Source organism: Hippocampus comes, unplaced genomic scaffold (genome assembly GCF_001891065.2).
Source record: "Hippocampus comes isolate QL1 unplaced genomic scaffold, H_comes_QL1_v1.1 scaffold66, whole genome shotgun sequence".
Lineage (NCBI taxonomy): Eukaryota > Metazoa > Chordata > Actinopteri > Syngnathiformes > Syngnathidae > Hippocampus > Hippocampus comes.
Genome location: NW_017805003.1, coordinates 438,752 through 462,487, shown reverse-complemented (window position 1 = coordinate 462,487; position 23,736 = coordinate 438,752). Strand labels below are relative to the sequence as shown.

At 42.1% G+C, this 23,736-nt stretch overlaps 2 protein-coding genes across 3 annotated transcripts; both read right to left on the bottom strand.

Moving 5' to 3' along the window:
* Positions 1 to 805: 805 nt before the first annotated feature.
* Positions 806 to 11,451, bottom strand: esrra (estrogen-related receptor alpha). Of its 2 annotated transcripts, XM_019858937.1 has the most exons (8): positions 11,187 to 11,451; positions 9,812 to 9,893; positions 5,539 to 5,922; positions 3,952 to 4,068; positions 3,720 to 3,833; positions 3,084 to 3,251; positions 2,483 to 2,752; positions 806 to 1,907 (listed from the first exon to the last, which is right to left on the bottom strand). In XM_019858937.1, exons 3-8 carry the CDS (start codon positions 5,915 to 5,917, stop codon positions 1,654 to 1,656), a joined length of 1,302 nt encoding a protein of 433 aa, XP_019714496.1. In that variant the 5' UTR covers positions 5,918 to 5,922; positions 9,812 to 9,893; positions 11,187 to 11,451; the 3' UTR covers positions 806 to 1,653. The 2 variants fall into 2 exon arrangements, with proteins under 2 accessions (XP_019714496.1, XP_019714500.1); XM_019858941.1 differs by lacking the exons at positions 9,812 to 9,893; positions 11,187 to 11,451 and adding an exon at positions 8,316 to 8,509.
* A 4,138-nt stretch (positions 11,452 to 15,589) lies between these two features.
* Positions 15,590 to 21,706, bottom strand: kcnk4b (potassium channel, subfamily K, member 4b). Its single transcript, XM_019858593.1, has 8 exons — positions 21,170 to 21,706; positions 19,755 to 19,875; positions 19,339 to 19,615; positions 18,041 to 18,155; positions 17,804 to 17,964; positions 17,531 to 17,717; positions 16,873 to 17,015; positions 15,590 to 16,799 (listed from the first exon to the last, which is right to left on the bottom strand). Exons 3-8 carry the CDS (start codon positions 19,525 to 19,527, stop codon positions 16,227 to 16,229), a joined length of 1,368 nt encoding a protein of 455 aa, XP_019714152.1. The 5' UTR covers positions 19,528 to 19,615; positions 19,755 to 19,875; positions 21,170 to 21,706; the 3' UTR covers positions 15,590 to 16,226.
* Between the last annotated feature and the right edge of the window lie 2,030 nt (positions 21,707 to 23,736).

The window sequence follows — 23,736 nt, the reverse complement described above, 5'->3', positions numbered from 1 at the left end:
CAAGACAACAACAGTATGGAAAAACAGCAAATGAGGCAGATGAATTTCTTGTCCAACCTCAGTGTTTCACTCAAAAAAGTGGAACCCATCGGTCGCAAATGGAAGCCATTTTTTTATGTGCCAACAGGATTAACAAACACATTTTAGTACCTTTACTGTTGATTGAATTACAGTCCATGTTTTATGTTCTGTTGTATATTTGTTACAGCGCTTTGTTACAGCTACAGCTGTTGTGAAAGCGCTGTTTAAATAAAGATGGATACAGGTATTTTATTTACCGTCCAAGTAGCGGATTTTAGTGGCATGCTTTTCATGTGCACTTCTCCTAGATTATACATTTAAAATGACTGCTAACATTTCAACCAGTAGTTCCAAAAATTCTCACATTCTTAATAGGTCTCTATAGGGCTGCAAAACTAATCAAATTTCACAATTTAGCCTGCCGGGATGAAATGACTCTGATCATCAGCAAAAAAAAAAAAAAAAAAAAAAAAGGTGGGCTCTGCTGCAAAATTATCAAGCAATTTTTCAACCAATAGTCAGCCAACCAGCAGGGAGCGAACGCATGGTTTAGACATTGTTAAGATGCTGAAATAAGTGAGAAAAGCCTGCTGAGTCTTGGCAAGAGAAGAACGTACAGCAAAAATTTGAGATGAAGACCATCAGGAGGAGCTAAAGCATTGAAAGGGACCAGCATCCTTGGCCTAGATTATTTTCGAATTCCGGGCAAGTAATGGAATATAATATTTATTCACTTATCCCTTGCTAAATAAAATTATATATATATATATATATATATATATATATATATATATATATTTAATTTTGCACAAAAAGCTGTTTCGTTTGTTGAAAAGCAGTGCAGTCAAAATACTGATATTTTCCCTACCATGATGAATAATTGTGATTAATAATTGTGATTACAGTATTAATCAAAATAATTGGGATTTGGCCAAAAATGTGCACCACATACCAGGTCCAAACCCGTCCGTGGCTGAAATAAAAGTACTTGGGGTCCTGAGAGTGGAAAACTACCAGCCCATGACTAACTAGGAAGTAACTTACACCATATTTCATTTTTAAGGTGACAGACAAGAATCAATTATTATATTGCTTTGAGCATATTGCGAGAAAAGTCTTTGAAATAAAATAAAACTGCCTTCAACGGCACTAAGCTATAGTAAATTAATGCACCCTGTGTACTAAAGTGGACCCTCAAGTCTTTTTCCGGATATGTTATGGCTTTCATGAGTCACTGTTGCATTCGTTCCAAAGTTCAAAAGCCACATGACTGCAGTCAGTTCTTGACGCCTTCCATGTTCTCTCCAGTGGTTATGCAACTGCAGAATGATGCTACGACGAAACATCACGGAGGCCACAGCAAGTAACTTGGCATTCAGGCTGTATCGCTTCTCTGTTTTTGTCCACACAAATGTGGAACTTGACAGTGCTCACCGAAGCTTTGACAGTTACAACTTAAGCGCTGGCACAGTCTTTATTTTTAAACCCCGCTTCTTCTCTCGTGTCGGCTACAACGGAAAAAGAATCCCTTTTCTCATGAATAATTCTCTATTAAAACCTCTTTTGTGACAAACAATTCACCCACTCATATCGACTCTCTGCGTCATCCTACGTTTGCCGCTTGCTCCCTTCTTAGGGTGAGTCCATCATGGCTTCCAGCATCTCCAAAAATAGTTTGTGCATGGGTATACCGCCACGGGTCTTGATGCTGTAGAAAGTAGTCAGAGCCCGACCGGCGGTCTGCCGGAGTAGTGGCAGCGTTAAAAGGAGGCGCCCGGCTCGCTGGGGATCGTCCGGACGCCGCTGACACTCCAGCTCCAGTAGGGCCTGGTGGAGGAGATCCCGCAGCTTCTGCACAGCCTCCATATCCTCGATGTAAACAGAGTCTGACAGAGCAACAGGGAGGATGGAATGAGCCACTGTGTTTTGTCTCTCAACTTTCCCTAACCTTTATTTACTAAACACCGGATTGCTTTTCTAAATGGCCTGCTGACTTGACTGTAAACTTGAATACTTCCACCTATACATAAAAACATGCAGAGCTCAGCTGCCTCGAAGACTTGTTTTCGGGCGGGTGGGGGAATTATGCTTATGTTGTTGTATTCACATGGAAACTGTTAATACAACTAACCAAGCGTCTCCTGTGCCTGTTTCATATTAGTATCCAATTCATACTAATATTGTGCTTACTGCTCGTTGTTGCCAGCATATATAATAGCAGCATATATAACAGAGGTGCTTTGTAATTTTGGGTTCCATTAACCCTTTCATTGACCCTGTACCGTGGTAACATGATAAGCTGTCCACTGTGGTGACTGGTATCCCTGAAAGGGTTAATTTGCTATGAGAGGGCTTAGAACAAGAAAATTCTCAAAAGTCTGACGATGCCTAGCTATTGCATTGTAACTCATTTAATTGGTTTGCGAGCGTCCATCTGCACAACACGACGACATCACTGTACCTGAGTTAGTGAGCGCAATGGCTTTTAGCATGACAAACTCCTCTCTGTCCACATTTAGGGCACGGAAACGTCGGGCAAGTTGACTGATTGCCGCATTTAGCTCCGTTAGGCCGGCAACGCGAGACATTTCCTCGTCAAGGACAAAATCCTCGGCGAAGACAACCTCGTCTTCACAGCCAAGCGAGCGGTACGCTACTCCCAGCACCAGCACCTCCAGCCAAACGGACTGTAGCACAGACATCTGGTCTGCTAGCGACAGAGACAAGAAGCCTGGCGGGGGAAATACAAAAAGTGAGAGTGAAGGTTCTGAATGTTAAGGAGGACAACTGGCAGCAGCCTCTAATATGAACAACAAGTCAATCCTGGCAGCAGAGCTATAGAGCTCCACATACGGTGATCCACTTGATAAGAAAACCCCCTCCGGCATACAGAAGAGCTAAAGCCATTGTGGTAGAACTATCAGCACATTTACAGAATGAAAACGTACCCATCATATAACTCCGCCAAGGAGATTGTTCTCGTTGCCATTGTTTGGATGTGAAAGAGCTAGGTTATCCAGAAACCATGGTGTTGTGAGCGGTTTTCTCTCTGCGTCACTTACCCGGAATGTGTTTGGCCCAGCCAATGATGACGACCAGCTCACGGTCGGCAAGGTCGCAAAGGGTCGTAAGGGTGCGCTGGGCCGTGTCAGGCTGGAGGGGGTCAGGCATTGCAAATAACTTTTCTGGCTCGGCGACTAACAGGTGGGACACGATGATGTTTGAAGAACCTGTATCAAAAAAACAAACAAACAGAAAAATAAGTATTCTCATGGTAGAAAGTCATGTGCCTTAAAATGTAGCGGAGGCATTCAAACTCAGAATATATCAGGATAACATTTGTGAAAATCCAAAGCCAAATTGTGTGCTAAAGTAACAAATTCAATACAATTATTTTTAAGAATATCAAACAGTGACTTGGCTTGATTGGTATATTACAAGAGAAGCTAGCGGTAAGTATGCAGTGCAATCATATTTTAAACAACTGTGAAATATTCGTATGATATGAATCTATACGAGTCTATCATAAGATAAAATGATGGGCCTGGGGGGGGACAACTGCAGTACAGTAGGTGGCACTGCTTAAAAACAAATTCGGATTCGTTTTTGCCGTTGTGTTTTGTTCCCGAGTTTGTTATGCTCTGCGAAATAGCGTTGCACTTTCTAATTTTTCTGTAGGAGCTTTGGTTGCAACAAACCCTTTTCGTTGTCCTTAGTCAATGATAGAGGGACACTCTGGTATGTTGCATTCTCCACTTCAGGGCGTCTTTTGTACTTCTGCCGTCCACCTCGGACCCGATCAAGGCGAACTCCTGCACCGGGACAATTTTTTAAAAAATGCTTTATGCTGAGAAAACACAAATTTGAAATAAAAGACTAGTGGTGAAAAGTCAGATAATCTGCTCCGGGTTTGGTGGAAGTCCCGCTCACCCTCTTTCAGCATGCCCACTTTGAGGCACTTGGTGAAGCGGCATGCCTGGCAAGCCTTTCTGCGCCTTTTGGTGATCTCACACTCATTCGATGCGGGACAGCTGTATTCAATGTTACCTTCACGCAAGCACAGAAAATGAGAAGATGTTTTAGTAATCAATCATTAATAAAGGGATAACAAATGAATGAAAATGATCCTCGCCAATCACCAGAATGCAAAATACATCACGTGCGTATAAACAAGCCGAACAATTGTTACAACTTTGTGATTAAAATGCATAATAGCATGTATGTTTATTGGAATTGATTTGGAAAGGCGCACACCTGCTTGGATAAGGTCCCAGTGTTGACAGCACACACCAAGCATCACATTCAAGGCACTGTCTGTAGACTGAGACAGGATTGTCTCAAGTCACAGATCTGGTGACAGGTGGACAAAAATGTCTTGCTGCTTTGACGTTCCTAATGAGTGCAGTGGCCTCTCTCGCCCAAATATGGAAGCAGTTTGGAACTACTGGGAATGTACCTAAAGCTGGCCTGCTCGTCCAAATAGATCAATTTGGGGAGAAGGTTTTTTTTTTTTTCTCCAGGGAGGTGACCAAGAACCCAATGCTCACTCTATCAGAGCTCCAGCGCTGATCTGTATAAAGAGGTGACCCTTCCAATATGACAACCATCTCTGCAGCAACCCACCAATCAGGCCTGTGTGGTGGTTAGAAACCAGAAAGAAGCTACCACACGTTGGTAAAAGCCACAACACCGTCCGCCTGAAATTTGCCTGACCAAAACCATCCCTAAAGTGAAGCACGGTTTGCAGTAGCATGCTTCTGCAGGGATGTTCTTTACCAACTGGAACTGGGGAACTTGTCGGAATTGAGGGAAAGAGTCATGCAGAAATGTACGGAGACACCCCGGATGAAAACCTGCACCAGAGTTTTCTACAGACTGGGGTGATGGTTCATCTTTCCTTTCAGCAGGACAACAACCTTAACCACACATCCAAGATGTCAAAGGAGTTGCTTCAGGATGACTGAGTCAAATGGCAAGCCAGAGCCTAGGCTGGAATCAGAGGACTGTTCAAATTATGTATTGAAAAGGCTCCACATTTAAACCTTCGGCTGTTTCGTGGCTTAAAATTTCAGAAGGTGCCAATTGCAAACCATAAGAATTGTTCATCTCTGCATCTCCGAGTTAAGAACATCCAATGCAAAGTGACAGTTGAATTATCAAAATTCAGAGTTCCATTTTCTGGGCTTCAATTCATCTGATATAATTATGGAAACTGAGTTTTGTGGAACTTATCCGTTTACCCCCATGGCATTATCCGGGAGTGATGTTGTGACATATGCTACCATCAAATAAACACCATCTTCTATTTATGAAACATGAAAACTGTAAATATTCTGGTCTTGGGCATTATGAAATGCACATTTACTGAACTGGCCTGCTGTCCATACGAAACTTTAAAAAAATAAAGAAAAAAAAATAATAAAAATTGTGTCTTCACTATATTTTACTTGACATTGCCAACATGAAAAAAAAATTAATCAACAACGAGGCAAAGCTGTTTTACAGCTCAAGCCATACCTTGGATGGTTCTCTTGAAGAATGCTTTGCAGGCTTCGCACGAAGCCACGCCGTAGTGGTAGCCTGAAGCCACATCCCCACACACCAAACACAGCCTCTTGGGTAACGTGCTCAGGGCATACTTGCACCGCCCGGCTCCATTTCCAGTGGATCCCTCATCTGCTCCATCTCCACTCTCGTCTTTGAAGTGGCAACGCAAGGCTGGTGTGTAGAGCGGCGGCGAATAGCGTTTAGCACCGTCTCCTCTGGCCTCTCCACCTCCACTTTGAGAGGAGTCAGAGGAGGCCCCGCCGGGACTCGTCCGACCTCCACCACCTCCCTCTGGACTGCTCGGTTCTGCCTTGATGTAGACATCTGACCGGCGATCCCTGGAAGACATGTTGTCTAGAGGGCAAGAAAATATATAGAGTAAATAACAGTTTAAAAGTATTTGACGCAGCAGTAAGGAGTCCTGCAGGAGACAAACTAAAGCTCAAGGGTGCAGCACCCTTTATTGCAGCCCATCACACTGACATCTCTCCTTTTGTGCTTGCACGTGTGGTCTGGTTCGGTGTGTGGAGTGCAACAAAAATGTATTGCAGAGTGAAAATTGAATTATGATAGATAAACAAACAATATGATACAATTAAATCACCGTTACTGCATTGCGGTCCAATAGGTTAACTTTAACTTGACATTTTCATTATCATCAAGACGGCAGCCTCTGCGGTCAAAGTGTAAATGCTTCCCGAGAGGAGCGACAGGACCCTGCCAATATCCAAGCAGCACTCTCGCCACATTAAGCTGTTAGAAATTTCCCCACTGTGGGACTAATGAAGGATTATCTTATCTCCCTCAAACTATACTGATCACTACTGAATTACTTGGCATAGCGCTCATCGAGAGTTGCCACTTAAGTAACAAATAAATAGAGTGGCACAGAAAAGCCTCGTTTGTTTCTGTGTATCTTCTCAACTATTACTTTAAAGCCAGGAAATCAACGCATTGGATTCAGCCAACCCAAAACCTTCCACGCCTATTAAAACTGCACTTTCTTTAAGTCAGGCCAGAGTGAAGTCTTTGTCACTGGCATCTCCGCAAATTAAAATAGCCAAGGTGACTGGATGAAGGTCACGCTGCTCGTAAAGCAGACTCGCTCTTCACTTTCCAGACGCATAACTAATGTTATAATGTGTGAAGCTGTAAGAGTGCTGCGGCAATAACACTTTCCCTACTCTCAATGTCTATAACTGCCATTGGGTGGAAAAGTAAAATGACAGCAAGCACGCTCATGCACACAAAGTCCGTACTGTAGATGCGATAAGACGCAGAAGGACATCTGCACAGCAAAACTTCACCGTTAAAAATATGGTCAAAAGAAATATGAAAGCGTTTAGGCCAGTTAAAAGAGGAAGTATTGTCCATCATGTGGGTCAGTGGATTATTGCATTTTAATAAGACTATAGTGCCCATGAGTGGAGACATGCGTGAAGCACAGACAACGCCACAATGCAAAACTGAACTCGATTGTCATTTTAGTCTCTCAGCACGTCGCCCTTTTAACATCCAATAAACATACTGACTATTATGTATAGCTTAATCACCTTGAGTAAGATCTAGTGGTCTTAATAGTGGTGGTTAAATTCCAGAGACATGGGCAAAGGACAAACTTGTCTTTGGTAATAAAATCTAATGGATCTACTATGGGGGCAAGCAGGTGGGCTCCAATTTGTGTTTGATTGAAAATTCAATAGACTACAGTGCCAAACAAAGACAAAAATGTTGCAATAAGAACCAGATGTGTTTGAACCAAAGTTTAGACATTGGAAATATTCTACCGAAAACTATTTTATTTGACTCTTTCAAAACAATATAAACACGATACGTTTGGACAAATGGCAGTCTGTATGGAGGATGAGACGAGCCTTTAGTGAATTAAATCACTGTGCAGGAAATGTCTTATAGTTGTGTTGATAATCCATCCAATCCATGACAATAATACTATTCCATCCAGCGTTGCCTACGACGTCAACACTGAGTGCATTTACTTGACGTGGCATTTTAAAAACAAGTTCGTGATGGGCCAAAGAAAACTAGTCATTCATAGAAATGACAAATTTAGCCGTGGTGGTAGTGTGTCATATCAACACATAAAAAATCCCAAGGATTTATCTAGATGCTAAATCCCAACAAAATCGAAATATCAATCACAACTAACTTTGCATGTTTTGCATATATCAACCCAGCACTAAATCCCATGCAATCGCAGCTGGTAACTTCGACTGGAGTTTGCCTCCTCAGACATGTGAATGTAGTTAAGAGGTGGGTCTCACTGCAAAAAACCGAGATATTTAAAAGTGGCTGTGTCCCACCAAAATGGATTATTCCAAATTACAACCAGTGTGAATTTGTGTGGAATCTGTCGTCGGCGCTTTACCATGTGCATCGCTGCACACACCGACCTCGTTCTGTTTGGCTCAGAGACGAACATCTTCCAACAGAAAAGCATTTCGAATCAAATGCGGCCGTCGAAGTAAAGCACTTTCACTGCATCTCACTCAATGTAAAACGGTTCCATTCACTTGACGGGTGTTTTGATTTGCCATAGAAACTACAACCTAGGAAATCTACAAACACATTAGCATTGGCGATTACATTAGCGAGCACTTTAAACGGGGAAGTTAGCTTCTATTGCTAACTAGCGAGCAGTTCCCAAGGGTTAAGTCACAGTGACAACGCTACATCCTCTTGGCCCGAGATTTATTTTGGTCACTAACCCAGACCAGGCTACGTTTTACCTCATAGGGAAGACCGGCGTGGCGCTTAAGTCCCCGGGGTGCGTTCCACTAGAGTGAAAAGCAGTATCCCCGCTGCCCGCTACGAGCTCCAATGTTGCTATGTGCCAAGCTAAGCGGTGCTACGTCCCCCAGTCAAACAGCTGTTTGGTCAACAAACACTTCCGAGACGATTAGAACAATCTGAATACAGATTTGCCGTTTGACGCCGTTATTAAATGCTGCGAATGAGTGAATGAATAAATGCGCGAATGAATATCACGGTTCACATATCCAAATAACTCCCAAATGAATCACGTCGTTCAATTACACATTCCAGTTTTGCATCTCTTTCACTAACTTGGATTTTACAAGGCACAGTATTAAAATTGTATTTGCTAACATGAAGACAACACTGAATGTGGTTTTGCGCAGGAAAATGGGAACTCACAATGAATGCTAATTGTGAAGCGTTCACAGAAGAATTACATTAATTTGTTTGATCACTGTTGATTACCTCATTTCATACCAAATAACCGTGTCACAATTTCTCAATGAATGGAACTGCAAAATAATAAAATGCTCAGCACATTAAGGATGGTTAAGTCGCTGCAAGAAGGCTATGTCATGGACAGAAAGGGAATGATGTCATGGATTCTCTGAAAGAATCCATAACACTAAGTGGGCAGCAATCAACATATATTTGCAGCAGTGTCGGAGTCACACGGGTAGCTTGCAAATTCTTCCCCCAAAAATCCCATTCCCCAACAGTGTAGCAGTTTTTATGACGAACTTGACATATATTTTTTAAAGCTAAACATAAATCTATATATTTAAATCATCAATGTGTGTGTGTGAGAGAGAGAGAGAGAGAGAGAGAGAGAGAGAGAGAATTTTCAGTACCAGATAGTTTAGTGTATTAGTTGTTGACAAAAAAAAAAAACATATGCTACTAAGCATTTATTGAGCCGTCCAGCATGTGCTTATTTGGCAGAGATAAGGATTCCTATTATACCTTGTAGTGCATAAACCAGGAGTTATTTATTTGAACTGCCACAATTCCTGAGCATGTATATGCAATTTTGAAGAGTAATGCAATTTTTAGTTTAGAAATAGACATGATTTATATTTCTATATTTCACAGTCTGTATGCAACACCAGTGAAATAATAGACTTATGCAATAATATCATAACAAGTTACAACACGGGACATCATTCAAATAGGTCTTAATACTACTTGAGAAATACGGGTCTGCAAGTGTTTGGACCGCAAACAATGCAGACAGCAACCTAACACAAATACCTTGCACAATCATTTGCCAACAAACAAACCCAAAAGAGCACAATATACCATAACAATGGGAGCCACTGTAGGAACCCCTCAACTGTGACTCAGTCCCCCGCTTCCAGTTCCGATCTTTAAATTGCACTTTACAACATAAATGTGACGTAAATGATTCATCAACTTTAAAACTGTGAATGGCATGCCCACAACTACTGGTAGATAGAGCGTTCATTACCTGTTTGCTGGACTGGAAGCCTATATACAGTAAGCGATTCCCAGGGTCTGCTGTAGGTTGTCGACAGCTGTTGTCGGGACACCTGCAAAGTAAATGAAGGTCTGTATTGAATGCTACATAGGTTTTTGGGATTCTGCAGAAAGATTTGTGTTTCATAAGACAGGAATCGTAAGTGTAGTCGTGAATCCTGCCACTAAAAACATTATCAATTGTGACCAGAGGCAATGAAAGCACTCGTGAATAGAAAAAAATGGGACATAATCCCTGAAACATATAACACGCAGGATGTATTCAGATTTATGAACAAGACTCAGCAAACCGCCCCCCTTATGCTGCGTGATACACTCCAAAGGTCAAAGTCACAGGAATGCTTCAAGGACAGACAGTAAAGCCAACACCTTGTCTCTCACTCATACTAAGTTGGGAGCTGAAGTTTGCTCATAGGTCTGTCTAATATTGGATTGCATCATTAATTGGTTGTAAAAATGTGACAAAAGATCACATAAATACTCTCATGTCAGTTATTTAATACCTCATGTGCAGCATACGCAATCAGAATGCTGACGCTGAAGCCGACACACTTAAACTCCATGTGTGTCAAGTACAATGTCCTTTAGGTGAGACATTGTTTTGATGCAAGTTGACTTGGCGCATAGTGGTCTTTGTCGGTCATTACGCATCAAATAAATGCATTTAAAAGTGATTTAGAGGTTTGCATATGCTGTGCACCGTGCAGGCACCAGGAACAGCACCCAGGGGTGACCTTGCCTACTGATCTCTAACCGGTGAAAGGTTAATTGTCAAAGTAGATTATACGTTCAGATCAGTGATCTCAATCCTAGACTAGCAGGCTTGGTTACATTCAGAGGTCAGTGTGGTGAGACAGGAAGTCTATTAACTCAGAAAATGATAACACGCGAAAGTTAAGGACCCTCAACTCTGGACTGTTGTAGAAGTGGGCAGTGCATGGAAATCATGGCCCGCTGCATTTTTATTAGTCGTAATCTGGATGCAATCAAACGGCTGCATATTTTGTCCTAGTAACAGTACATCCTGTTTAAATATTGTATGGGGGCTTTCAAAGACATTGTGGCTTGATTGTGAAACTTTAAGGCCTTTAATGACGTCTAGAAGTAGTGCTTTTGTGCACAGGCACATGTGGTGTCTGCAGTAAATTATCGACGGGAAGACAACTAAATGATCAATTCCCGAGCGGCTAGTGCCCCCTACCCCCAATAACGTGACCACGCCAACTTCACTCTGCCCAGCGTGCATACAAATCAAGCTACCGTGGAATAAAAACGGCAGCACATGCATAACTAGCAGATAACCACAAATATATATTCCGATTCCCGCTATTTATTCTGATACTTACCAGGAACAACAGAAACCGGGTTTTATATCTGGGGCCAAGCAGCTCTGCGGGACGAGCAAGTCCACCGTTCGCTTGAGCGATCTGACGGCACTGTTAAGCAATATCGTGTTTGTCACACCTGACGGTGACTTGGCCGAGGAATTCGTGATGACAGCTCCGAGCGACACGGTCTTCTTCGCCTGCTTGGTACCAAGACACAGGTATTAAAATCCTCACCTTCGACTCACACAGCTGAAGCTGTCTTTACATAGTCCAGTTTCAAACAAGTCAATACTGCATCCTGTTACGACCAATTCAGAATAAAATCCAGACGATGCTTAACGCTAAAGGTTTTGGTTTGGTCAGGTTGGCAATATACGTATTCCTAATTAGATGCTATAATATATATTTATACTGTACACACATCTGTATTACCTAGCGATTAATACAATTACAATTGCAACGGGTAACTTTTTATTTTAGCGTATGTAACATCAACTTCCGGTGTTACTTGGTTTTTACTAACTTGGTACACTAAGTGACGTCAGACCTTGTCCCGTGCCCCGGCTCCTCCCGCTGAGCAATTTGCGTCTGCTTTTACCGCTACGTCTCCACGTACGTGTCATCCACTAGCGTCATCGACTTCTTAACGAGGGCGAGCAACTCCTGCAGAAAAATTTAGATCAACTAAAAATACGCGTATGGCGGTGAAGTAATTTCAGATGTGTTTTCCTCATTTCTGCAGATTTCTCCTAGTTATTAATTAACCTACACAACATTGCAACAACATGTATAAATGTACTTCCTGATTATTTCACATTATACGTAGGCCACCGTAAGATTTTTTTTTGTATTCTTGTTGTTACAATCGACATGGGAGAGCTGCAAAAAGAGCACTTGTGAAAACTATGCAGTCTGTCTCGTGACACTGGCCCCGTCACCGCAGTGGCTAAAAAGGCAACATGAAATTCATTCCCCTTAATACAGATTCGATTGCAAGTATCTCAACCGTTTCACTAAAATAAATGGAGGTACCTGTATATTTTTCCAAACACTGTAATGCTTTGTCAAAAGCCGAAATATTTGGGTATACTGGCACTATTGTCCATTTCATAAATAAAACAAAAAAGTCATATCTTGATTTAAAAAGGCAACCTAGGAACATGCGTTGATGTACATTTGTCTGTATTTAGCCTATTGCGTGTTACTAACTAATCCCCCTCCCTGAACACTGTAGTTGCGTCAAAGGTGCGCCTCGTTGTGGTCACGCGTGAAATGGGCTGCGGGTGCAGGATGGTCGTGGCGCGCGCACACGAGAGGAAAAACTGACGGTGGTGTCATTACGACCTTGAAGCAAGGTCATTGAGTCTCTACTGCAGACACTGCAATTCTGCGGGACTGCATCGTGCTGGTGCAGTGTGAATTCTAAACCTGGCAAAACCGGTCCTGCTTCAGGTTTTATAGAATGACATCAAAATTACCTAAAATTTGACAATTTAACAGACTGCATTATACAATCTATTTTGCCACAAGATAGATTGGCACCACATACTATGAATGCCATCTGGGGTCCCAGGGGTGCCTCTTACAGCAGGTCCTGACCTTAGACAGGTGTCAGCTGATAGACTACATAAATACCAAGACGCCATTGTACAGGAAAAGCACATTACTGCATCAATGAGTCATAATAGCAAAGCTACCAGAGAATCCATGTTATATACACTACATTACACACGTATTGATGAGCAGACACAAATTGTTACTCGGTCAGTAGGCGCATACGTTGAAGCTTTTAAGGCACTGCAGTCTTCCTAACCTAGACAGAAGCAACACAAATAAACTAGAACACGAGAAGATAAAGCTCAGTGTTCTGTTAAACGTTTGCTGCTGATTAGAATGCTTTTACTATTTACACAAGCTAACATGTCAGTTCACAGTAATGACCGACACTGCAATGTCAGCGAGATTTGTTCCATGGAGTTGATCTTGATTTGAACAGTTAATTAAAAAAGATATCAGTAGCCCCAGCCTATGCAAGTTGACAGCATAGGCTATCTCTACGGGGTTGAAGATTTGTTTAAAATAATGCACACGCAAAGACAGAATATTGTTTCGAACTGCAGGTCAGGAGTGAAGTGTACAGACGAGTCAGTATTCTCCCTCTGGTGGCAGCAGCGCGGAGAGTGCAGCAGTAGTATTCATGGCATTCTCGCGGCGGAGCGTGTGTGTGCGCGTGCGTTGGTGTGTGTCCTCCAGTAAAAGGTCACCCACTGCCAGCGCACATCATCACAGCCTGCTGACTTCCTGAGCGCCATGCCAGAAGGCTGCCTGTCATCTTTATACATGCTACAGTAAACTGTCCCATTTGCTGTTGGAGGGAGGGGGTATACCCGATTACTCACATCATCTCAGCATTCTTCTTATTCAACAACATAGCAGCAAATAAAGACGAGATTAATTTATGTGCATTTGTGATGAATATTATTCATATTATACTGTATATTGTAATGGTTGGATATTTGAATACAAACGGTGGAGCAACACACGAAGATCGATAGTATAACTGCTGATATTCTTTATCCACAACAAAAATGACCAAATATTATATCACCTTACTAAGTCAGTTACAGTAGTTGAATACGTTCTGTTCTTGTTTGTTTGCGGATTCATGACTGTGGTATACTGCCTCTCGGTGGCCAAGGCAGGCTCACATGCACATTTTGCTGTATTTGAGGAGGATACATTTCTAGAATAATGGCATTTGCACTTATTTCAGTGCGGACTGGTGATTTGAGTGTTTTGAGTTACGAGCACAATCACAGAATTCATTTAACTCTTATCTCAAGCGCCACTTTATATCGCTTGCATAAGGAGTAGAAAAAACTAACATTAGTTGTAGTAAGTCAATTTTAGACAATTACTCCCTTAAATGACCCTGGTTAACAGCAAATTTTAATCAGAGGTGGCTTTGTGTGTCTGGAAACATTTTGACACTGATTTAAAAAAAATGTTTTGACTTTTTTCCGAGCACAGTTTTTGAGACCTTTTCATTTTTTGTTTTTAAGTTTGACCTTTAAAACAATGCACAATACAGATTTTACCATCCGTCCTAATTTCTAGCTATGACATTTCAGAAAAAAAATCCACTTGTTGCTGAACCTAATCCTTAATTCAGAAATAATACTAATATACTGTATGCCTATATTGCATATTACATTCCTGTTATGATTTATTGATTTTTTGGGGAAAATCTGATGTGCTAGAAAAAAACAAGGGCAGGAATCAGCGCAAAAAAAAAAATTCTAAAAAAATTACTTGCATATCTGATTAAAAATAAATAGATTACAAGAAAATGTTGGCCAGTTTTATCAAGTCAGATTTAAAGTGGAATATCATTGAGACACAGCAATAACATTCTATCAAGATAAAAATCCCCGAGTAAGGTACTTACAAAATACCCACACAATTGAGTGTCAATTTCATTCAGCTGCTTATCTTCATTTCTTGTTTTATTGTATTTTTTTCCTCACTTCTCTCAATGTATCTCCAGGCGTAGTGATTGTGTTCTCTTCCAGGCTCTAAGTGCTTCACCTGTCTGCAATCATCATCACATGCACCTCTTGTGTATATTTAGTCTGTTTGTGTGTGTGTGCTCCCTCTTCCATGTGCCACTTGTACCCGCCACGTATGAGTTTTAGCGATTTATTCTTGGCACTTAGCTTCCAGTCTGTTTGCCAAGCTCCTCTTGGAATTGTCTGTTCATTCCGGAGTGCCTGACTATCATGACCTTTTTTTAAAAATATAAATATGAAAGAGCATTGTGATTGATACTGCATTGTTCTAAGTCTTTTGAGTCCATCGATGCGTGAGTGGTTATTGTCAGCATGCGTGCTATTCCAGTCTTGCAGCTTGGGCTTAATTTGTCCTCACCAGCGTACACAATGTGGACAAAAGTATTGGAACATCTAGGTGTTACACCCACATGGAATTAAAAAAAAAAAAGGAGGATTACGTGGTTGGTCTCACCTTTTTTTAGCCATAACAGAAGTAATATTTTGGCATACATCGGAATGTTTGCCAATTTACTTATATTTGTTTGAAGGGTTCTCAAGTTCTTGCACATCATCCAGCCATGCCTTTTGTGGTCCTTTGCTTTGTGCACTGCATGAGGCAGTCTTTCTTCAAACTCATAAAGTTGGGAGAAGAGAACTGTCCACTCAGGCTTACATCTATTTGAATAATATATGCCATGCCTCATGATCACATGATGATATTATGATCTACAATTTAAAAAGAAACTCTGCTCTGACATGTGGAATCTCTGGAGTGTTTTGGACAATACATGAGAAACAGTCACAGTCCACTAGTCGACATGACATTAGTCAGCAATGTCATCATGAACTTTGTTTTCACAGTAGACAGTGTGACATTGTAAAACACAGTGGTTGTATTTTATTGTAAAAAGGACGTACAGTATATGGAGTGCAGTAACACTGGCGCATAAGGCCATCAAAATACAAATGTTGTCTTTTGTAGTCATTTTAAAAGTTGCGTGAACCACCGTAAACATCTACAACTGTAGCACTCAAAGTCCATTGGCAGGCAAGTGTCTGTGGTCAGTGCCACCAAAATAGTAATATGATTTTTTTTTTTTTTTGGTTTGTCCGTCCTGATTTTTTTTCATTTTTTTGCATTGTTTGGAATGATTACATAATAAATAAATAATGACACAAATTATATATATAGAAACTGTTGATCCTCTCTCAGCCCAGCAGAGAGCAGCAATTCCACAGACAGCAACGAAAGCAAAGGCATTGAGACGTTTCATCATTTTCACATTAAGGCATACGTGCTAAAGTAAACGGGCATCATCTGCAATCCACATGCGGCCAAAGCTTGTTCAACACTTCAGTTTCATTTGCCTGTATTATGCAATACAAACAAACAAATTGTTGTTCTGGTCACACTTTTTGCCTTAATATATCCCATCATTAGTCCCACAACGGGGATATATTGTTTTGGCCTTTCTTGTGCTCGCAACATATTTTTCGATGCTTTTTTTTATACTTGAGGCTTCGGCGGTATATTTGGAACTGGGTGTGGGGTTCCGTTGTGCTCCTTCATGTCAAGACTGGATCGTTTGCTACGATCATTTTTGAGGCCTCCTTGTGGGACGGGCCTCCTGTGACGCCTTCTTTTGTGTGGTTGGACGTGTTTCGGATTTGGTGGTTTTGAATCCAATTGAGTATCTAAATGTAAATGACCACTCTGAGCATCAGATGACTCATCAATGAATGCTAGGTTCTCCCCAAAAAAGTCAAGAGGCTGAGAAAAGAGGGGGTCCTTCTTTTCTTCGGGCACCTGATCGGATTGAGTGGTTTCAGATTCAGATCCAGACTCTGACTCATAGGAGGATGTATAAGAGGAGTAAGATTCTGAATACGTTTCACTCTCATTCTGATCTTCTCCCTCGGGAGCCCCGGGAGCTGAAGCACCATGACCGTGGCTGCGAGCGCGATGGCGCCGCCTTCGCCGGCGCCGTCTAAAGGGATCATCAATTTTTCCAGAGATCCGAAAATCCATATTCTGTATATTTTGGGTCCAGTCAGTGGCATGGGCTCGCAGTTCCTCCATCTAAGACAGAAGCATAAAATTAGCAATGATGGAACCAGTGAGAATGCTAAAACCAACAGGAAGGAATTCAAACCTCAGCTCTGGTCTTCTTCGAGAGAACTCGAAGCCAGTTTCCTATCATTGACAGAATGGATGCAAAGTAGGCGAGACCCAGCAGGATCCAGAACCACACCAAAGGCTTGTACCAGTGGTCGCTGCCTTCGAGCCCTGAATCCCCTTCAAGAAGAGTGTCAGTGGGTTATAGTGATGCTTCCATGCAGCACGAATGCAAATTTGATCCAGAAGAGACCAATACAGCAGATGGAACCAAAAATACTTTATCTCATACGAGAAAAAAATAATGCAATGGCCGAATGAAAATTCTCAATGCAAAGTGAAATAAATGCATCCATATTAAGAGTTAACTTGTAAAGATTTTAACCAGCCTCTGTGCATCAGCTCCAAAAAATCAGATAGAGGCATGCTAAGTTCAAATATGTAAAGACATTCTACCCAAAGCAACATTATTTAAAATTAAAATATTCATAGTTAATTAGTTAGCCTGAAATGCTTGTCAGTCATGGTCGCACTATGCAGGCCAGACTTAGAAGGATAGCTCTATGTCTTTGTTATTCAGCTGGTACTTTAAATGACTTTTTCGCTGAGGTTCCATCACTCAAAATATGCAAGAGTGAGATCGGTCTCTCAAAATGGATATGTCCGAAAAGTACGAACATCCAAGTGTAGTTTACCTGCCACATAGTCCCCAAACCCCACCGTCGTCAAGGTGATGACGACAAAGTATGCAGACTCCAGCAGTGTCCAACCTTCCACCTTTTGGAAAACCAGGATTGGCACTGCAACAAACAGCAGGCAGCCCAGCAGGATGGACAAGATGGCAGAAATAACTCGCACAATGGTTTGACTGATGCGCCATTTCTGTCCGTAGAAAAGAAACCACAGTGCAGTCGATCAAACAAAACCAACACGCAGTGTAACAAGTCAAGTTCCATTTGGGCTCTGACCAGGAAGAGTTTCTCTATTTTGGCAACCGTTTTCCTCAACCCGGTACCCAGATGGTCTCCAACTCCAGCAAGAAGAATACCAAAGAACGGAATTCCAACCAAGGCGTAAAAAATACAAAACAGTTGGCCGCCTTCTGTCTTTGGAGAGATGTTTCCAAAACCTGCATATGTACAATCAAAATAAACAATTATCGTGTCGCCATGCAGGATGTCTCTAGCGGCCTTGCGTATACCCACCAATAGTCGTGATGACTGTCCCAGAGAAAAAAAAGGCACTAGCCAGATTCCACTGGCTGACAAAGGAGGCGTTGTTGCTCGGATCCACACCTGCACCGATGGCTTCTGCTACTTCCTACCATGGAATTATGGGGGGAAAAAAAAAAAATAATATTCCCTGATTTATTTGCTTTTTCCCAGAAATGACGTTGATGAATTTCACAGTTGGCAAATATCATTACTTACAATCAAAGACACGTTTCTGATTACAGTGTGTGCGTGTGTGTGTGTGTGTGTGTGTGTGTGTGTGTATGTCACTTTGCACGTCGTATAATGAGAAGAGGCCATTTTGAAACCCATTATGTTCTAAAACATGGTGTCATATTATCTAGAACGGGGGTGTCAAACTAATTTTTTGTCGCGGGCCACTTCGGAGTTACGGCTTCCCTCGGAGGGCAGATGCAATATCTCAACGTTATTTATTACTCATGACAGTTTGACATTTCGGGACAAATTTCAGCAAAGGATCATGAAAGTTGACACACATGACTTGCACCCGCGGGCCACATAAAATGACGTGGCGGGCCGGATCTGGTCCCTGGGCCTGGACTTTGACACCTGTGATCTAGAACAATTCTTGAACTTTTCAGATGATGGTGTCCCTTACAGGGCAGAGCCCATCATAATCCTCATCCCATTTAAGATGATCATCTATTCCAGAGTCTTTCGCCGAGCGCTAACTACTGTCTCACAGACCCCCAAAATGAGACCCACTCTTCTAGAGATAACGAATGTGTCCAGAACTGAATCTAGTGGAAAATAATACAACACAACTTCCACACGGTCACTTCTATACTCCCTACATAAACTGTAGATATTACTCTAGATGAGAAAAAAAATCATCTTTGGAATCCTTTAGATCCACGAAAGATCTCTTGATACATTTGCTGACCCTGTTTGGTGAAACCTGATACAAACTCAACTTTAGGAAATGTTTTTTTTTTTTTTAAATACAAAAATTCCAATTATTGCTTGGCTTTCTTCTACTCAATAATATTTTCCTTGTTAGAAAGTCTTTTCCATTATGTGTGTATGTAAATGGAGGAACGGTGAATGCATGATGCCACAAACGATTGTGGTGTGGCCACACTGACTTGGACTTTGCATTGCTGAACACAACTGAGAACTACGGTTCTTCTGAAGGACAGAATGGGCTAAATACTGAACTGGTACTCCGAGGGTGTACCCTCCTCACTGATGTTTTGTCATTAGTTTATATTTGGTTGATTGGAGGTAGTATAAAATGATCTGCACTATACCTCTATGAGAGCTTGCAGGTTGTCAGCACCAACACAGGTGAAGTTCATCAGGAATTCCTGACATGTCCCCTGCAGCTGCTTGTGCTTGCCCTCTTCTAGCGGCGCCTCCAAAGCGCGGAACACCACGGCACCCAGCACCAAGTAGAGTAGCACCCCTGTGAGGATGGCAAGCAGGGTGGAGCAGCGCATGGCTGCACTTCCGGTCACTTCAAATGTGGGGCCCGATTTTCCTCTGCCAGGATCTGTGTTGGGGTGGCCTGGATCCCAGCCGTTGCAGCTGTAACACCCCCAAAAAGCAATGACTCGAGCCCGCTACCGCCCTTCTGAGAAGCAACATCATCACCGCTCAAATGAACAAACGGACGTGGTCACGAACATGCAAAACAAAGACAGGTCGCCGTAGTAGCTCGACAAACCTGTTATCGCGACCACGCCTTCTTCTTTTCCAGTCTTTCTTTTCACCTGGCCTGAGGATGGACTCCCTTGATCCGTAACCACTGGGGAGCCCATCCACATCACACTCTGTTGGAGGGGACACTACAGACGGGGGATAAAGGAGATTTTGAATCAGAGATGCACTCCTTGGACACTGTTTCGAATACATTATTGCAACGCAATCAGATCTGACTAAAAATGTCTCGTGAGAGAAAATAATACTCACTTTTAACGTGCATAGTCAGAAAGGCAATCATTTAAAAGCATGTTGATCATTGCGCTTGCAGCACAATGACACTGCATTGTGGTGCATCCATTAATTGGCTAATAATCCTTCCATTCATCTTTTACATTATTGTTACTGTCTATAGTCGCCTATTCTTGGACAAAGTGTGAGAGGTGGGGTTGACCCTGTATTGATCATCAGTCAATCACAGGGTTTACACAAATAGGCAACCATTCAAATGACATTCGGAATATGGACAATTCTCAGTCTTTGGGCGTAGTCACACTCGGCCATTTCAACTGTTGGAATGGAGGAGGCGTATCAGAGCCAATGGCGCTGAACGTAAGGTGACGTATGGGCTCAAACAATTCCCTGACAGATGTTTTGGACTGCTGGGGGGGATAAATATTCCAATGTCACACACATAACAGTGTGGATTTGAACTCACACACCTTTTGGTTGTAACGCAACAATGCAAGACACTCATCTACTGACAAGACATGAGTATTTCACCATTACACCACTTGAGTTCCACGCTACCACAAATGATGATAAAATAAGCCTATTGTTATACAACTTCGGATATTTACATTCCAAACTCAATATTAACTTTTAAGCATCTTTGGTCATTGCCATGTGTATTGTGTAGTAATGACATCAACAGACGTTAGCTGGAGTTCATGAAATTGCGTAAAAGGAAGCCTGTGCAGTGTCTTGACTGAGAACCCTGCTTGGAAATATGAGAATAATTTCAGTTGAGAATGCATGTACATTTCTCAAACAGGAACAACTAGATCATATCCAGAACGTCTTTGAAAACCGACACTCTTTAGCCAGCAGCTCTCTCAACTTGATAACATGAATCAAGAGACATCAAATAGAGCAGATTACAGCAAAAAAGTTCACATCACACTACTCACACAGCCAGGCAGCTTCATGACATGTCATGAGTGTAACATTCTCACCAAAAGCAATTATATACAGCAGCCTGTGACACAATGGGATTAAACACCACCCGACCACGCTAATTACAATGTGGCTCGTATTGTGTGCCAACAGCACTGCAGATGTTGCTGATGCAGCTGCATGCGAGCCATGGCTGTAATAGTCCTCTATTAACACCTGAGGGGTTCCGTAATGTGCTCAGTACACTGTTACAAGTGCACCTACCTTAAAAATGAAGAATAATAAGAAGCCAGAGTTGCAGTCGCCTCATGCAGCAACAAACTGATGAGCTGAGGCGGTCACATATGGGCTGGGTGCCTGCGCAGACAGCGTGAGTGTGTGTGCGTGAATGTGGGTGAGGAGGGAGGCTGTTGCTGAACCCACAAGGGAGGAGAAAATACTCAATCAAGCTGACATTACGAGGTGGATGAGAGACTAAGAGAGTGAGCTCAAAGAGAGAAAAAGCACCACACAATGAAATGTAATGACGAAATGGACATTGCATCACGTGGTCACCTCTTTGCCTGGCTGTCGATACAGTATTTGGGCAGGATCGATGCCGGGATTCACTGGGGTCTGATCGGTGTCGACTGCAGGAGCCAGCTCAGCCTCGCTGTCTCAATAACCTCACATACTGCTTGATTGAATTGCTGTAGTGGGGTGTGTGTGTGTGTGTGTGTGCGCGCATGTGTGTAGGGACAGGCAACATTACAAAAGGCTTCCCCCCACCATGCCTGTTAAGTTGTAATATTGTAATATCACCATTCACCACTAGATGGCAGACATCACTTAGTAGCTCTTCCACCTGTTTATCTCCAGAGGGGAGAGCAGAATGGAACATGCCGTGTGTGTGTGTGTGTGTGTGTGTGTGTGTGTGTGTGTGTGTGTGTGTGTGTGTGTGTGTGTCGTCAGAGTGTAGCATGCATGGTGTGTGTGTGTGTGTGTGTGTGTGTGTGTGTGTGTGTGTGTGTGTGTGTGTGTGTGTGTCGTTTTGCAGACGCTCAAATTAAGGGATGGATGTTTCAACATAGAGAACATGGAGGAGGAGAAGATTCAATCAAACTAACTGGGATGCGACTGTTTCACACACTCAAGTCACAGTCAGTTTCATGTGAACAATGCGCAATTTAAATTGAACACAAAAGAGCGGCCGAAAATTACAGAAACAATACTGTTTTGTTTTGTTTTTCTTCACAAGAACCATTGACAGTTCGTTTGAAATGCATTGAGTGCATTAAGCTGTTCATCTGGTCGAGAGTACTACTACTGTACTACTGTTTATTTCTGTAAACTGCATTCCGTACAATAATGAGAAATTAAATGTCAATGTCAATCAAAGTGTGCTTGAACGCAAATTCAGTGAGTCGCACGCTTATTTTAGTAGCTGTCTGTGTGTGAGTGTGCAAAGTGTCCAGGATAAGAAGCCTGTAGGCAGACTTCCAATGTTGAGCTTCAAGACAGCAGGCAGAGAGGCCGGAACGTCGCGATGGCCACAGCCTGTCATTGTCAGCTGTAGTCATCACAAAGTCCCGCCCGCTTTTCAAGCCGGCATTGTAACCTCAAAAAAGCAGAACGACTGCTGTCCACAAAAGAGCGCCAATGTGTCCCTACGGTCTCCACAACATACGGAAACCAGAATGTGAGTGTGTGTGTGTCAAATGTAAAGCACAATCACAGCTGATAAGTTGGTGACTGTCGTGCTTCTAAGGCCTGACTGAACTGGACAAAAGCCAAAAAAAACCCCACAATTGACTCCCCTCTGCACATCACACGACTGACCCTCACACTGCCAAAGAACAATTGCGACCTTGTGTTTACAAGAAACAACTTTTGAAGTGCCATATATATTTCTATTTCTTTTTTAACCATAACCAAATCAATGTGTATGCCCTAAAATAGGAACTGAGCCTTACTTTTCTCAAAATGAAACTCATCAACTGACTTCAATGTAGTTCTTTGGCTGTGAGACGTTATGTGCGCAGAAAATTCTGTTGTCTGTGTCCGCAAATGGAGTGCACCTCATACACCAGCAACTCCAGTTCACGATGTCCTTAAATTAAGTTTCTTTCATTATTCTCCTCCCATCAATGGCTTGCAATTCCAGATCTTTGAAAATGTCTCTGCTGCTTATCCCCAGCCGAAAATAAAATTCGATCATATCTATTTCCGTCCATCGTTTTTAGCCCCAGCTTCTCCCTCCACCTTACCATCTCCAGAGATGAAGCATTTGATTTTTGTTTTTGTTTTTAATCCAGCTGTCTAATACAATGTCACAGCTATTTCAGGAGCACAAATTAACATTTCGTGTGCACATTATACCTACTTTGTGGCCTCCCACAAATTAGTAATTTACCACAATTAATTCACCCCACCCACCCCATGTCAGATGCAGGTCTATAAACATCATCTCCTGTGCTGTGTAATAAACTGGCGCAGGCCGAGCCTAAATTTGTACATATATGGAGAAATGGAGAGCGTAGTAGGACCGATTGATAAGGACAGTCGTGTCAAAGTCTATGTATGAGGACTAAACCATTTTTAGGATACGATTATTTGCTTAAGAATGGTAAATTTAAATGTGATTGTTCAAATACTCATTATTTAAAAGTTAACAAATGATTAAATGCAAATTTTCTGCCGTAAACTTTGACCTACAAACTAGAACCATATCAAATTTTCAGCTGAAATCCTCTTTGGCAGTGCTGATCCAAAATTAGGGTTACTGTCAATTGCAAAAGCATAATTATGTTTTGGATGACAACGATTTCCCAGGTATCGCATCGCTCTTATTG

Coding starts and splice junctions, on each gene's coding strand:
- esrra (XM_019858937.1), bottom strand. CDS start 5,917: ATGTCTTCCAGGGATCGCCGGTCAGATGTCTACATCAAGGCAGAACCG. Junction 3,834..3,951: donor AGTGGGCATGCTGAAAGAGG/GTGAGCGGGACT, acceptor GTCCCGGTGCAG/GAGTTCGCCTTGATCGGGTC. Junction 1,908..2,482: donor CATTGCGCTCACTAACTCAG/GTACAGTGATGT, acceptor TTGCTCTGTCAG/ACTCTGTTTACATCGAGGAT.
- kcnk4b (XM_019858593.1), bottom strand. CDS start 19,527: ATGCGCTGCTCCACCCTGCTTGCCATCCTCACAGGGGTGCTACTCTAC. Junction 18,156..19,338: donor ACCTGCAAGCTCTCATAGAG/GTATAGTGCAGA, acceptor ATTCCATGGTAG/GAAGTAGCAGAAGCCATCGG. Junction 17,016..17,530: donor GTTTGGGGACTATGTGGCAG/GTAAACTACACT, acceptor CTCTTCTTGAAG/GGGATTCAGGGCTCGAAGGC.